The following is a 15,860-nucleotide window of genomic DNA, read 5'->3' on the forward strand; positions in this document are numbered from 1 at the left end:
CTCCCGGAACCTAGGAATGTGAGGAAGAAGCCTTTTCATCCCTCCCAACAGCAGACCCCCTCAATATAGGGGTAAAGGCAAAACTGGACAATGGAGCTACCCAAAAGGTAGAGGAGGCAAAAATGTTTTTCTCTCCCAAAACCAACGTCACAACAGACTATGACGTCAGGACAGTCGGGGGCCGCATCTCGAATTTTCTCCCTCAGTGTAAAGAAATCTGCTCAGACCCATGGGTCCTCAGGGTTGTCGAGTTCGGAGTAAAAATACATTTCTCCTCCTATCCTCCAGAGAGGATAAGGTTAACACCGCTCTCCTCTGAGTCGGCAGGCCACCCTGATATCCGGTCTTACAGACCTATTGTCCTCAGGGGTGATATCCCTGGTTCCTACAAGAGAGTTAGGCACAGGGCATTATTCCAGACTCTTCCTAATAAAAAAAACAAATGGCTCACACCGAGTTATAATCAATCTAAGGCCACTGAATCAGTATATCCACTAACAACGATTCAAGATGGAATCCATCAGGTCGACGGTCCCCCTGATGGGACAGGACCATGTCATGGCCACAATCGACCTCCAGGATGCATATTACCACATCCCCATAGATCCACTTCACAGGAGGTTCCTAAGATTCGCAGTGGCTCAGGGGGATCAAATAGTCCACTATCAATTCATTGTTCTCCCATTTGGAATTTCATCAGCCCCGCGAATATTTACAAAAGTCATGGCAGAGGTCATGGCTTATATCTGGGATCAGAACATTTCAATAGTACCATACCTCGATGACCTGTTATTAATCGGGCCCTCAGTACCAGTACTCCGAGAACATCTACTGTTGACCACTCAGATCCTATCGTCTCGGCTGGTTAGTGAACCAGAAAAAATCAGATATGGTTCCCTCCATGAAAAAAACATTTCTAGGAGTACTATTGGATTCCCACAGCCAGATGTCATTCCTGCCCAAACAAAAACAGGTCATGATAAAAGCAAAAATCAATGTCCTAAGGAGCAGAAGATTAGTATCATTAAGAGACGCCATGTCGGTCCTCGGGTCTATGACCTCCTGTATTCAGATGGTGGCCTGGGCTCGGGCGCATACCCGAACATTACAGACCCACATCCTTACGAATTGGGACGGATCCCCACGGTCTCTGAACAGGAGAATCCCTATACCACCACGAGTAAGGACCTCTCTATTCTGGTGGCTGAACGGAAAAAATCTGAACAGAGGAGTACCATGGATCCAGAATCCGCTGGTAACCATAAAGGTGGATGCCAGCGAAAAGGGATGGGGAGCCATGGTCTCCCAAAAGCTATTCCAGGGTATATGGACCAAAGAAATGAGCCAACGCTCATCAAATTTCAGAGAACTGAAAGCTGTAGAGGAAGTCCTCAAGAGCAGCAGAGCCTCTGGTCCAGAAATCTCACATTCAGATATTTTCAGACAACCTTCGTAATCAAGGTAGCCCACCTTTGTCATCAAGGGGGTACAAGATTCATCCAGGAGAGTGGAGCCCAAACCCAGACGTCTTCCAGATGTTAGTCGAGAGATGGGGCTATCCAGAGGTAGATCTCTTTGCCGGACACCAGAACGCAAAAGTACCTCAATATTTCTCCCTGGATCCAAACGGCCCTTGCCTGGGCGTTGACGCATTCGCTTACAAATGAGAATTCAAACTAGCGTATGCCTTTTCCCCACTACCTATCCTTTCAAAAACCTTACAGAAGATAAGGACCGAAGGGACCAGAGTAATCCTAGTGGCCCCTCGCTGGCCAAAAAGAAGTTTGGTTTGGAACGTTAACTAATCTGAGTGTGGACAGCCCTCTAATCCTTCCTCCCATCAAGGATCTCCTTCTCCAGGGACCGATTCACCATCCGGAGCCCATGAGACTACACCTAACTGCCTGGCTTCCTGTTATTAAAAACAAGAGGCCTCTCAGAGAAAGTCATCAAAACTCTCCAGAAGAGCCGGAAACCTGTAACGAACACCATTTACCATAAGATCTGGAAAACATTCTTAAGGTGGTGTGCACCCACTCGCCAAGACCCTCATAGGGCTGATGTGGCTCAGATTCTAGACTTTTTACAAGAAGGTCTGGACAGAGGTCTCAGACCTAGTAGTCTTAAGGTCCAGGTAGCTGCGTTAAGTTCATACTTCGATCAAAGACTAGCGGAACATCAGTGGGTGAGAAGATTTATGACAGCAGCCACCCGCATCCACCCTAGAGTAACAGACCTGGTTCCCCCCTGGGACCTCAACATTGTTCTGAAAGGGTTAACCCTTCCACCCTTTGAGCCCTTATCAACCATAAAACTGGACAGGCTGACCTGGAAAATGGCTTTTCTGGTGGCAATAACTACAGCCAGAAGAGTGTGTGAACTACAGGCCCTTTCGGTCAACGAACCTTACCGGAGAATCCTGGAAGATCGTCTAATTTTCCAACTTGACCCTTCATTTCTACCTAAGGTTGTCTTAAATTTCCACAGATCTCAGGAGATGATCCCTCCATCTTTTTGTGACAACCCAAAAGACAAAAAAGAGATGGAATTCCACACTCTGGACTTTCGGAGAATAGTACTGCACTATCTTCAGGAAACAGAAGAAGGAAGGAAAGACCAGAACTTATTTGTCCATACACAAGGTCCAAACAGAGGAAAGAAAGCAGCAAAATCCACAATAGCCAACTGGATTAAGAGGGCGATTACGGAGGCTTACCAGATCCAAGATCTACCTCCTCCAGCAAAGCTCAAGGCCCATTCTACAAGGGCGATATCTGTCTCCTGGGCTGAAAAAGCCAGCGCATCCATCGAACAGATTTGCACATGGTCCTCAATTCATACTTTCTCCAAACACTACAGACTAGACCTAATGTCTGTTGGAGATTTAGCCTTCGGAAGGAAGGTCCTTCAGGCTATTGTCCCTCCCTAGTATATCTTTGGTATACCTCCTGTGTGCTGTTGTGGTGGGTTATTAGAGAAAATAGAATTAGACTTACCGGCAATTCGGTTTCTAATAACCCACCACAACAGCACGGGTAATTCCCTCCCCCTCGCTTATTGTTTCTACGACAGCTTGATCAGTAGAAATAAAAATTAATTTGAAGCATCTATACTCTTGTGGTCCTTTGTAAGAACACTGGAGGGAGGATGTGGGGGGGGCTATTTAAACCTCTTCGGATTTCCTGTCCCTATTAGGGTGGAGTTACATCCTCCTGTGTGCTGTCGTGGTGGGTTATTAGAAACCGAATTACTGGTAAGTCTAATTCTATTTTCTTCCAGGATTGCCCTGTATTTAGCTCCATCGATCTTCCCACCAACTCTGACCAGCTTCTCTGTCCCTGCAGAAGAAAAGCCTCCCCACAGCATGATGCTGCCTCCACCATGTTTGACTGTGGGGATGGTGTTTTCAGGGTGATGTGCAGTGTGAGTTTTCCGCCACACACAGCGTTTTGCATTTAGCAAAGTTCTCCTTTGGTCTCATTTGACCAGAGCTCCTTCTCGCTGTGTACCCTACATGGCTTTTTACAAACTGCAAACGGGACTATTTATGGCTTTTAAAAAATGTCTTTCTTGCCGCTCTTCCATAAAGGCCAGATTTGTGGAGTATACCACTAATAGTTGTACTGTGGAGAGATTCTCCCCCCTGAGCGGTGGATCTCTGCAGATCCTCCAGAGTGACCATGGGTGTCTTGGCGGCTTCTCTAATTAGTGATCTCCTTGCTTGGGATGTCCGTTTAGGTGGACGGCCATGTCTTGGTAGGTTTGCAGTTGAGTCATACACCTTACATTTTTGGATGATTGATTGAACAGTGCTCCTTGAGACGTTCAGAACTTGGGCTATTTTTTTTATAACCTAACCCTGCTTTACTCTTTTCCACAACTTTATCCCTGACCTGTCTGGTGTGCTCCTTGGGTTTCATGATGCGGTTTGGTCCCAATGTTCTCACACAAACCTCTGAGGCCTTCACACAACAGCTGTAGTTATACGGAGAAGAAATCACACCCAGGTGGACTCAATGTACTAATTTTGTGACTTCTGGGGGGCGATTGGTCACTCTGGATTTTATTTAGGGGCATCAGACTACAGAGGGCAGAATATTAATACACAGAACAATTCTCAGCTTTATATTTTTAAAATATTTAGAAAACTTCCTATCATTTCACAAACACTCGCTACTTTGTGTTGGTATCACAGAAAAGCCCAATAAAATATATTTAAGTTTGTGGGTGTAACGTGAAAAAAAGTTTAAGGGGTATGAAGACTTTTGCAAGGCACTGTAACAAGTCGATCTGCAGGACTCTATTCAATGAAAAAAGAAACCTAGAAGCCCAGATATCACGCTGATCTAGTGATGGAGGGAGCTCGATTACTCTTCTGCGCAGGGACGTTCCTGGCCGCTCGCTGCTGTGCAGAGACCAGGCGCAGCTTCTCTGCACAGTGGAGAGCGCTGCTCTGAAGGAGATGCCATGGTACAACTCCAATCACTTACTAAGAGGAGAGTTGAACATCTTGCATAAGGGAAGACCGGCGAGAGTCTCTCCCGATACGACGGGCCGCAATGTCTCAGATATAACCTTCTTTTCTTTTTTTCTCAGGGACCAGTAATATACGCTCAGCTGGATCACTCGGGAAAGCCCGGCAACCAGATCAACAAATCCGAAACCGTGGTTTACGCCGACATCCGGAAAAACTGCTGACTTTCCCGCCTTGGACATATAGATGTATATTCCATAAGCAACTTATTTTATTTTTTTCCGTAAGACTTTTACGCGACACGCCATGATTGTCGCTCACACTCTGTGTGCGCCGCCCGGGACCAATGCATGTGACTATAGAGATGTGTATCGTGTATGTAACGTACAGCAGGGTCTACGATGGAGAAAGGTTCACCGGACCCTCGAATGTACAGCAACGGTTCTCGGTGCTTTCGCCTGCATCGCTCGTGGACCCTGCAGCCGTGAGTTTTGTGTCCGCTGGTGTCTTGTCGGGTTCATTCACATATCTGAGGATTATTTCTTCTCCCCCCTTCACCTAATCCTGCAGATCACTCATGTGTTTATATCCTAGCCGGAGGGTCTGCTCCATCCTTACTGGTGCTGCCCAGGAGGCTCATCCGGGGGTCTCTACATATCGCAGATGTAGCAGAGCCGAGTGTGTCTTGTTTGGCCTACATAGGATTGCTCTGCCGTATCATCTGTGCTGCTCCAAAAAGTGCCGCCTCCCTGCTGCTGTTCCTCTGTTATTCCTCCTAGAATAAATTGGCAAGATAATACAAAGACGAGCTAACTGGGTAAAGTAAGCGAGCGTAGCACTTCCTGAAGTTGCGGATCTCTTATATTAATCACACACTCGGCTCTGCTACATCTGTTTTTTTTTCCCCTGATGTTTACTCCTAGATATGAGACACCGCCTGTTACTAGTGCATGGGATTTTTTTTATTATGCTGCGTCCTCATTTCATATTTATTTTGTATTATACTTTATTTTCTGGAGGGGGAAAAAAATCTTCAATAAAAAAAAAAACTTTCCCCTCCACCATCTTCACAGCATTAAAACAAAACTGGATGGCCAAGTGACATCACTAATCCTCCTTCACTCTGTGACATCACAACCCCACCCCCTTGCTTTACCCTGCATTCGCACTCTACTTTAATCATTGAGCATTAATCCAGTTTTTTTTTTTATAATTTATTTTTAACAAAAAACGCACTGCCAAAAATAACTGTGTCCCTTTTTTAGGCAAAACTTGGCACCAATAACATTCCACCTGCAGAGCCTTACTCTTTGCCTGTTATCACATGACAATATTTTACCAGTGTATACTTTGCGTCTTTTGCTACAGTCACACCCGATTTTGCAATTTTTGGGGTACTACAGTGCTCTCCATAAGCCATCGTGAAAGTAAGGGGAACTATTGCAGAATTTCGAATGCTGCTCTGGGTGCGACTGGAGTATAAAATAACTTACCGACAGTTTAATCCTAAAAAGCGAGTTGCTCCTTATCTAGAAATGTCCTATTAATCCTCCATCTGCATTAACCTGCGATCACTACAATAATGTACATACTTTATTTAACATCACTCTGAGCTCCGGAGCTGCATGCCTCAGCGTGGTTTGGCCATATTTTTATATTTAATAGAAAAAAAAAACAAAAAAAAAAACTGAAAAAGGAAAACTGTTCTGAAAGTAATTTTTTAGAAACCGCCCTGAACGCGGAGGGGATGTGTAAGGGAAAAACTGCAGGAGGCGTATCTCCATCGCCAGGCAGGAGGCGTATCTCCATCGCCAGGCAGGAGGCATGCGAGACGGATGCGTGAGAGCGTCGCGGTTTAACACTAAGTGGCCGGGAGGCGTCATGGGAAACTAATCGTACGTGTGGTTGGTGTATGAAGCTGTCCGGTTTTCTTCCTCTCGGCCGTTTGTAGATGTCGTGTTTTGCAGTTATTTGCCGGTGATCGTTTGTCAGCCGTTTCCACGTTGCTTGCCAAGAAACTCTTGTACGTTCATCATCTACTCTCACCGTAGCGTTTCATGGTCACGTGGGCAACCTTAAATCGTACCTATCTGTGCATATCAACCTCGTAAAATTATAAATTGGAGAGGAGGGAGGAGGGAGATGCAGCTGCAGCTTTTCACTAATTTTTCTTCCTGTCTCAGGTCACAATACAACGGGAGCTGAGCCGCAGTCTGCTCATTACACCTGTGTACCGCGGCCTAAGGAGAGATTGGGTACGCTTTAATGGGGCTCATTATCATCAGTGGCAGCTGAAGCAAAACCACAGGGTCACCAATGAATGTTTTATACAGCCGTAGCCACAAAGGGAAGGCAAGAGCCACGCAGACCTGCGGCTTTACTTGCGCTTGAAGTGGCGGTAGTGGGGTCTTTTTAAGAAGTCATCCTAGCGGTGGATCGAAAGGACACCCCTCAATCAATTGGGGATGTTTAATTACTCATTAGTAAGAATCACTAGATCTATGGCTGCCCTTTAAAGAGCCTGATCATGTTGTGGCACTTCATAATCCACATGTCTCCTTTTTAAACACTATTTTACACTACATACATATTATACTCCAGAGCTGCACTCATTATTCTGCTGGTGCAGTTACTGTGTACATACATTACATTACTGATCCTGAGTTACATCCTGTATTATACTCCAGAGCTGCACTCACTATTCTGCTGGTGCAGTCACTGTGTACATACATTACATTACTGATCCTGTACTGATCCTGAGTTACATCCTGTATTATACTCCAGAGCTGCACTCACTATTCTGCTGGCGCAGTCACTGTGTACATACATTACATTACTGTCCTGTACTGATCCTGAGTTACATCCTGTATTATACTCCAGAGCTGCACTCCCTATTCTGCTGGTGCAGTCACTGTATACATACATTACATTACTGATCCTGAGTTACATCCTGTATTATCCTCCAGAGCAGCATTCACTATTCTGCTGGTGCAGTCACTGTGTACATACATTACATCACTGATCCTGAGTTACATCCTGTATTATACCCCAGAGCTGCACTCACTATTCTGCTGGTGCAGTCACTGTGTACATACATTACATTACTGATCCTGAGTTGCATCCTGTATTATACCCCAGAGCTGCACTCACTATTCTGCTGGTGCAGTCACTGTGTACATACATTACATTACTGATCCTGAGTTACATCCTGTATTATACTCCAGAGCTGCACTCCCTATTCTGCTGGTGTAATGTATGTACACTGTACCTCTTCTATTTTTCTAGGTTTTAGTACATCTCTTGCTGTTCTGTAGAGATCACTCCTCTGCAGTCATCTCACTATCATCGCAGACAGAATTACAATAAGCGGTGGCTCCTCAATATAGAGAACACTGGATCCAGCATTCACAATAGGTGATGTCACAGCTCGCCTCCTCCCTCCCTGCGCAGTGACCTCTGCAAAGGAATACAGTTCATGCCGTGAGATGTCTCCCCCTCCCCCTTCTGTAATCATGTACAGAAAATAAAGTTTGAGAAAATCTGGATCAATATCTTGAATTTATTATTAAAAATAATATATTGTAGACGATCCGTTTTAATCTGTAGTTCTGTTCAGTAGAAGCCTCTGACTTGCTGTTAAGGGCAGCCATAGCCGGGCCGATATAGGGGCGGCCATACCCGGGCCGGTATAGGGGCGGCCATACCCGGGCCGGTATAGGGGCGGCCATACCCGGGCCGGTATAGGGGCGGCCATACCCGGGCCGGTATAGGGGCCTTGTATCATCTTCTCATCCTCCGATCTTTTAATAAAAGTGAAAAATGCCTGTAAATCCTGAGCTACGTGGACGCTTCCTACTGTCAGATCTACCACATTGCTTATTAGTAAGGGGGTCATTATAAGAGGGGCGAGTGGTGATCGGGTAGAAGTCAGGACAGGCGTCCCCCGGCGGCTCCACCACTGGAGGCGCCGATACTTTACAACATTCCTGGTGAATATTTGCTCTTGTTTCGTTAACGCTGCGTTACTTTTTGCTTCCTTTTTTTTTTTCTTTGACTTGTAAACTGGAATTGTATTTTTCATGCCTCGGATTGCATTCAGATGTTGTCTGCTGTAAGGTGCCAGGAGCGGAGGTGGGGGGGGGGGGGGTCTCCTGTGCCCCCAACTACCACCGGCTCCTGAACATCCTGCGGATTTCATATTAATGCAATTGTCAAAATTATATTTTCTGTATTTTTTACAGTTAATTATACTGGAATAAACTTATTTTGAAAAACTGAGACGCCGTCCGCATTTGTGTTTTCTTCATTTACCGCCGTTCAGTTGTCGGCGCCGGATGTCTCATCACTCTCTCGGTAATGGCTGAGTGAGTTTGACAACTTTTGTGAAGCGGAAATGTGCTCAGCGGTTGTCATTTTCCTTTTCCCGTTCCGACCAAGAGGACGAAAAATTGCCAATGTCCCGTCCTGCAGTGCGAGGGGACGTCAGAAGTTTTGCTTAACTTTTTAATGTTCTTTCTTGTTTGCTTTTGTCACTGATCTTAAAGGGCAAGTTGGTAAAAGAAGTTGCTTATAATGGACTCCTCCAGACCAGTATAATTATTGATGTCCCTACGCAACATACCAAATACGAGTGACGCCAGCCCCCGAGTGACAGATGCAGCTTTGTCCTCACACTGGGATGGAAATCTGTATTCATAGGCATCACCAACCACAAAGGAGAATGGTGGCGGGTCCTGGAGCTTAACCCTTGTAGGAGTTGTCTTTCCATTTTTAGGAGTTCACCTGCCTCCCAGCTTTGAGCTTTTTTGGGGAGCGGTGCACTCCTAAGGGACAGTATATGGGGGGCTGTGCTGCTGATCTGAGCAGAGGCCGCCTTGCATTTTTGCCAGCCTCAGAGCAGCACTTACAAGCTCTACAGCAAATTGCTTGTAAGCGCTGCACTCCTTGCCTAGGAGACCGGCCACCAATAGACTGCAGCGGTGGCTAGTAACCTAGCAATGAGCATTTCATCAGGAATTTTATTTTATTTTTTTTTCAAACTTCATAAAGTTTCTTTCATTATACCGATTTTAAAAGATGAGGAAAAATACCCTTTAAAGTGCGTCTCCTCCGCCTTGTGTCGCTTTTCAGGTCCACAGTTTGTGCTGTGTCTCATTGCTGACCACTGATGGCGTCTGTGCTGTCCGTTCACATCAACGATCAAAATCATTGGGAGTATAGTCTGATAATTGCAGGTGAATAGCCAAAAATGTGTCCACATTAATAAAAAATAAATAAAGCGGCAGTGTGAATGAGCCCTTCATGGTCTGCATGTAATTCTTCTTGGATGTGAATAAACATCACACCATGTTATTTGATTTACTAACAGTCGTGAACCTGGTGGAGGCAATAACTTGAGATCACTTACTGCCCAGGGAGGATACTGCAGAGAGATTATTATTATTATTTATATAGCGCCATTGATTCCATGGTGCTGTACATAAGAAGGGGTTACATACCAAATATAGATATCACTTACAGTAAACAAACTAACAAAGATAGACTGGTACAGAGGGAGGAGGACCCTGCCCTTGGGGGCTTACATTCTACAGGAATAGGGGAGGAGACAGTAGGTTGGGGGGTTGCAGTAGCTCCGGTGTTGAGGAGGCAGCGGGGTCATTGCAGGCTGTAAGCTTTCTTGAAGAGATGGGTTTTCAGGTTCCGTCTGAAGGATCCGGATGTGGTGGATAATCGGACGTGTTGAGGCACAGAATTCCATAGGATGGGGGATATTCGGGAGAAATCTTGGAGGCGATTGGGTGAGGAACGGATAAGTGTGGAGGAGAGAAGGAGGTCTTGGGAGAACCAGAGATTACGTGAGTGAAGATATCGGGAGATTAGTTCGGAGATGTACGGAGGAGAGAGGTTATGGACGGTTTTGTAGGTCAGTGTTAGTAGTTTGAACTGGATACACTGGGGAAATGGGAGCCAGTGATTTGCAAAGAGGGAAGCGGAGGAGTAGCGAGACGAGAGATGGACCAGTCGCGCAGCAGAGTTGAGGATGGACTGGAGGGGTGCGAGAGTGTTAGCAGGTAGGCCACAGAGGAGGATGTTGCAGTAGTCCAGGCGGGAGATGATGAGGGCATGCACAAGCAGTTTAGTAGAGTTAGGGTTGAGGAAAGGACTGATTCTGGAAATATTTTTGAGATGGAGTCGACAGGAGGTGGCGAGAGCTTGGATGTGGGGTTTGAAGGATATGGCAGAGTCAAGGGTTACTCCTGAGGCAGCGGATTGACGGTACAGCGGAAAGAGTGATGTAATTTATTGTGATAGAAAGATCAGGTGGGAAGGATATCCTAGATGAGGGAAAGATAATGAGTTCAGTTTTGTTCACATTGAGCTTGAGGTAGCGGGAGGAGAAGAAGGAGGATATGGCTGCTAGACATGCTGGGATTCTGGACAGCAGAGAGGTGACATCTGGGCCAGAGAGGTAGATCTGGGTGTCATCAGCGTATAGATGGTACTGGAAGCCATGGGATTTTATGAGCTGTCCCAGGCCAAGAGTATATATTGTGAAGAGTAGGGGTCCTAGGGTAGAGTCTTGAGGGACTCCCAACAGAGAGGGGGTGGGGTGAGGAGGTAGTGTGGGAGTGGGAGACGCTAAATGTGCGGTTAGAAAGATATGAGGAGATCCAAGATAGGGCAAGGTCTTTGACGCCAGAGGAAGAAGAGGATCTGTAGTAGGAGGCAGAGGTCAGGTCAAAAAGAAGTAGTACAGAGAACTGTCTGTTAGCTTTGGCTGTAAGTCATTGGTGATTTTGGTAAGGGCAGTTTCGGTGGAATGGTGGGGGCGGAAACCGGATTGTCGGTTGTCGAAGACAGAGTTAGATGAGAAGTGGGAGGAAAGTTCAGTGTGAACGTTTTGCTCAAGGAGTTTGGAGGCAAACGCGAGCAGCCATATGGGGCAATAGCTGGACAAGGCGGTTGGGTGGAGGGATGGCTTTTTGAGGATGGGTGTGATTGTGCCATGTTTGAAGGTAGCAGGGAAGGTACCAGACGTTAGTGATAGGTTGAAGAGAGAGGTTAAGGATGGGATGAGTGTGGAGGTGAGGTTGGGGAGGAGGTGGGATGGGCTCGAGTGCACAAGTTGTGAGGTATGATTTGGAGAGGAGGTGAATAAGGTCTCCTTCCCTGATGTTGGGAAGGGAGGTTATGAGGGAAGGGCAATGGTCTGGAAAACAAAGGGGTTGTGGTGGTTGGACAGTAAAGACTTGCCTTGTTTGCCACACACTTCAAAAACAAGATTGACCAAAGTCCTCAGCAGAGATGAGGGATGTCTGAGGGGGCAGTGGAGGGCGGAGGAGAGATTTAAGAGTGTTGAATAGCTGTTTGGGGTTGTAGGATAGGGAAGATATGAGGGTTGTGAAGTAGGCCTGCTTAGCAGAGGTGAGTGCTGATTTGAATGCGAGCGTTGCTTGTTTGAATGTAGTGAAGTCATCTCGAGAATGTGTTTTCTTCCAACGCCGCTCTGCAACCCTGGACGCTTGTCGAAGATGTTTAGTGAGGTTGTTGTGCCAGGGTTGCCTATTGACTCGTCGCGCTCTGCCATGCATAAGAGGGGCGACTGAATCAATAGCTGATGCGAGAGTGGCATTGTAGAAGGCAGTGGTGCTGTCTGTGTCGTGGAGTGAAGATATGGATGTGAGTGGTAGAATAGAGTCAGAGTTTGTAAATGTCTAGATGTGCAAAGTTTCTGTGGGGGGGGAGCCAGTTGCTGGACATGGGTGACAGGTGAGGACGACAGGGATGAGAACATGAGTAGGTGGAGGTTGTGAGGTTAGATAGGGAGCAGAGTCGGGTCAAGATGAGGTCTAATGTGTCTGTCCGTCTGTGTGGGTGGCTGAGGAGGACCACTGAGTAAGTCCAAAGGATGAAGTAAGCGACAGGAGTTTGGATGCTGTTGACTTGCGAGTGTCAGTGGGGATGTTGAAATCGCCCATGATGATTGTGGGAATGTCAGCAGAGATAAAGTAGAGAAGCCAGGTGGAGAATTGGTCAATAAATGCAGGGACCGGGCCCGGAGGTCGGTATATGACAGCCACTTGGAGGTTTGAGGGGGAGTAGATGCGGAGAGAGTGGACTTCAAAAGAAGGGAGAAGAGGGCGGCAGGGGCATGGGTTTTATGTAGGAGAGGTTGCGATAGTTTGCAGTTGGTTGGAAGCGATAGGTGGAGAAATTGGTGGAGGGTGTAAGCTGTGGGGGTTCATGATTGTGAGATAGTTAGGTCCATATATATTTGGACAGAGACATTTTTCTAATTTTGGTTCTACACATTACCACAATGAATTTTAAACAAAACAATTCGGATGCAGTTGAAGTTCAGGCTTTCAGCTTTCATTTGAGGGTATCCACATTAAAATTGGATGAAGGGTTTAGGAGTTTCAGCTCCTTAACATGTGCCACCCTGTTTTTAAAGGGACCAAAAGTAATTGGACAATTGACTCCAAGGCTATTTCATGGACAGGTGTGGGCAATCCCTTCGTTATGTCATTCTCAATTAAGCAGATAAAAGGCCTGGAGTTGATTTGAGGTGTGGTGCTTGCATTTGGAAGGTTTTGCTGTGAAATAAACATGCGGTCAAAGGAGCTCTCCATGCAGGTGAAACAAGCCATCCTTGAGCTGCAAAAACAGAAAAAACCCATCCGAGAAATTGCTACAATATTAGGAGTGGCAAAATCTACAGTTTGGTACATCCTGAGAAAGAAAGAAAGCACTGGTGAACTCATCAATGCAAAAAGACCTGGGCGCCCACGGAAGACAACAGTGGTGGATGATCGCAGAATAATCTCCATGGTGAAGAGAAACCCCTTCACAACAGCCAACCAAGTGACCACCACTCTCCAGGAGGTAGGCGTATCAATATCCAAATCTACCATAAAGAGAAGACTGCATGAAAGTAACTACAGAGGGTTCACTGCACGGTGCAAGCCACTCATAAGCATCAAGAATAAAAAGGCTCGACTGGACTTTGCTAAAAAAAAAAACATCTAAAAAATCCAGCACAGTTGTAGAAGAACATTCTTTGGACAGATGAAACCAAGATCAACCTCTACCAGAATGATGGAAAGAGAAAAGTATGGCGAAGGCGTGGTACAGCTCATGATCCAAAGCATACCACATCATCTGTAAAACACGGCGGAGGCAGTGTGATGGCGCGGGCATGCATGGCTGCCAGTGGCACTGGGTCACTAGTGTTTATTGATGATGTGACACAGGACAGAAGCAGCCGAATGAATTGTGATGTATTCAGAGCCATACTGTGTGCTCAGATCCAGCCAAATGCAGCCAAACTGATTGGTCGTCGTTTCATACTATAGATGGACAATGACCCAAAACATAAAGCCAAAGCAACCCAGGAGTTTATTAAAGCAAAGAAGTGGAATATTCTTGAATGGCCAAGTCAGTCACCTGATCTCAACCCAATTGAGCATGCATTTCACTTGTTAAAGACTAAACTTCAGACAGAAAGGCCCACAAACAAACAGCAACTGAAAACCACCGCCGTGAAGGCCTGGCAGAGCATCAAAAAGGAGGAAACACAGCGTCTGGTGATGTGCATGAGTTCAAGACTTCAGGCAGTCATTGCCAACAAAGGGTTTTCAACCAAGTACTAGAAATGAACATTTTATTTACAATTATTTAATCTGTCCAATTACTTTTGGTCCCTTTAAAAACAGGGTGGCACATGTTAAGGAGCTGAAACTCCTAAACCCTTCATCCAATTGTAATGTGGATACCCTCAAATGAAAGCTGAAAGTCTGAACTTCAACTGCATCTCAATTGTTTAAAATTCATTGTGGTAATGTCTAGAACCAAAAGTAGAAAAATGTTGTCTCTGTCCAAATATATATGGACCTAACTGTATGTCGCAAGCAGCGAGGAGAAGCAGAGAGAGGGAGAGTAGGTGCGAGAAGGAGTGTCCGGCTTTTTTTTATGTTTTGGTAGGATAGACCTGAGGTTGAGGAGCAGGTCTGCAGATGAGGTCAGGTGGGGGGGGGTTAAGAGGAAAGGAGAGATGATGATTTGGTTATAGAGGGTGCTGGGGTTTGGGGATAGCAAAGTAGAGTGAGGATTAGTGGTGCAAAGACAGTAAGGGCATATGAAAGCATAATGAATGTTAAGTGTGAATGAGGCAGAAACTAAGTACAATTAGGAAATAGTTACTTGTACCTTCTGGCTCATTTCTGGCATCTTAAGATCAACCCTTTAGAAGTCAGACACGGTTTGCTTGATTTATGGAGCTCGTAACAGCACATGAGGTGGCTCAGGTGTGTGCAGGAGGGTATGAGTCGCAGGAAGACATGATAAAATTCTGTCTGCCTGCTGCCACCACCAGGGGGAGCACACTAGATACTTTGTAATAGCTTTCAACTTTTTACCAGTATGCAGTGCGCTCCCCCTAGTGGTGGCTGCTATACTCAGCCGCTGCCTACATGGCTATTCCGTAGCGTTGTTACATCTCTGTTGCTTCTATAACAATCCGCACTACTGATGAAGGTCATTGTGATTGAAATGTCTATTATTGGATTGTTTACAACAAATAAAGTTTCTTCTAAAACACCTTTTGAGTGCCAAGACTGCTACAGTTTGATCTAAGGGCTAGGATCCTACATGGGCACCTAGGACAGGAGTGCCGTGATTGCAATTTTATTCGTGGTGGCTGCAAACATGATATCATGTATCTCTGTAGACAGGGAGCTCCCCCTAGTGGTGGCTGCAGACAGAATCTTATCATGTATCTCCGTATACAGGGAGCTCCCCCTAGTGGTGGCTGCAGACAGAATCTTATGTATCTCTGTATACAGGGAGCTCCCCCTAGTGGTGGCTGCAGACAGAATCTTATCATGTATCTCTGTATACAGGGAGCTCCCCCTAGTGGTGGCTGTAGACAGAATCTTATCATGTATCTCTGTATACAGGGAGCTCCCCCTAGTGGTGGCTGCAGACAGAATCTTATCATGTATCTCTGTATACAGGGAGCTCCCCCTAGTGGTGGCTGCAGACAGGATCTTATCATGTATCTCTGTATACAGGGAGCTCCCCCTAGTGGTGGCTGCAGACAGGATCTTATCATGTATCTCTGTATACAGGGAGCTCCCCCTAGTGGTGGCTGGAGACAGAATCTTATCATGTATCTCTGTATACAGGGAGCTCCCCCTAGTGGTGGCTGCAGACAGAATCTTACATTGGGCAATAATTGGCACAGAATGTGATGTTACTATAGAATATGACCTTGCTCAGCTCCGGCTGGAGGATATAAGTGCCTTGCAAAAGTCAGAGCGCCCCCCCCCTCCACCTCTTGTCCTCCCTTGAGTGAGAAGTGGCATTCGGCCGCCATAAATCTCAC

At 46.1% G+C, this 15,860-nt stretch overlaps 1 protein-coding gene across 2 annotated transcripts in view; it reads left to right on the plus strand.

Moving 5' to 3' along the window:
• The window catches only part of MPZL1 (myelin protein zero like 1), a 31,962-nt gene extending 23,210 nt beyond the window's left edge, over nt 1-8,752 (plus strand). For both annotated transcript variants that reach the window (XM_073668568.1, XM_073668569.1), the window contains exon 6: nt 4,597-8,752. In XM_073668568.1, the coding sequence (XP_073524669.1) occupies nt 4,597-4,698 (102 nt within the window). In that variant the 3' untranslated portion in view covers nt 4,699-8,752. The remainder of the gene's footprint in view (nt 1-4,596) is intronic.
• The last annotated feature ends 7,108 nt before the right edge of the window (nt 8,753-15,860 follow it).

Source organism: Phyllobates terribilis, unplaced genomic scaffold (genome assembly GCF_046119375.1).
Source record: "Phyllobates terribilis strain yellow unplaced genomic scaffold, ASM4611937v1 Scaffold_2__4_contigs__length_985480577, whole genome shotgun sequence".
In the NCBI taxonomy this organism is placed as follows: domain Eukaryota; kingdom Metazoa; phylum Chordata; class Amphibia; order Anura; family Dendrobatidae; genus Phyllobates; species Phyllobates terribilis.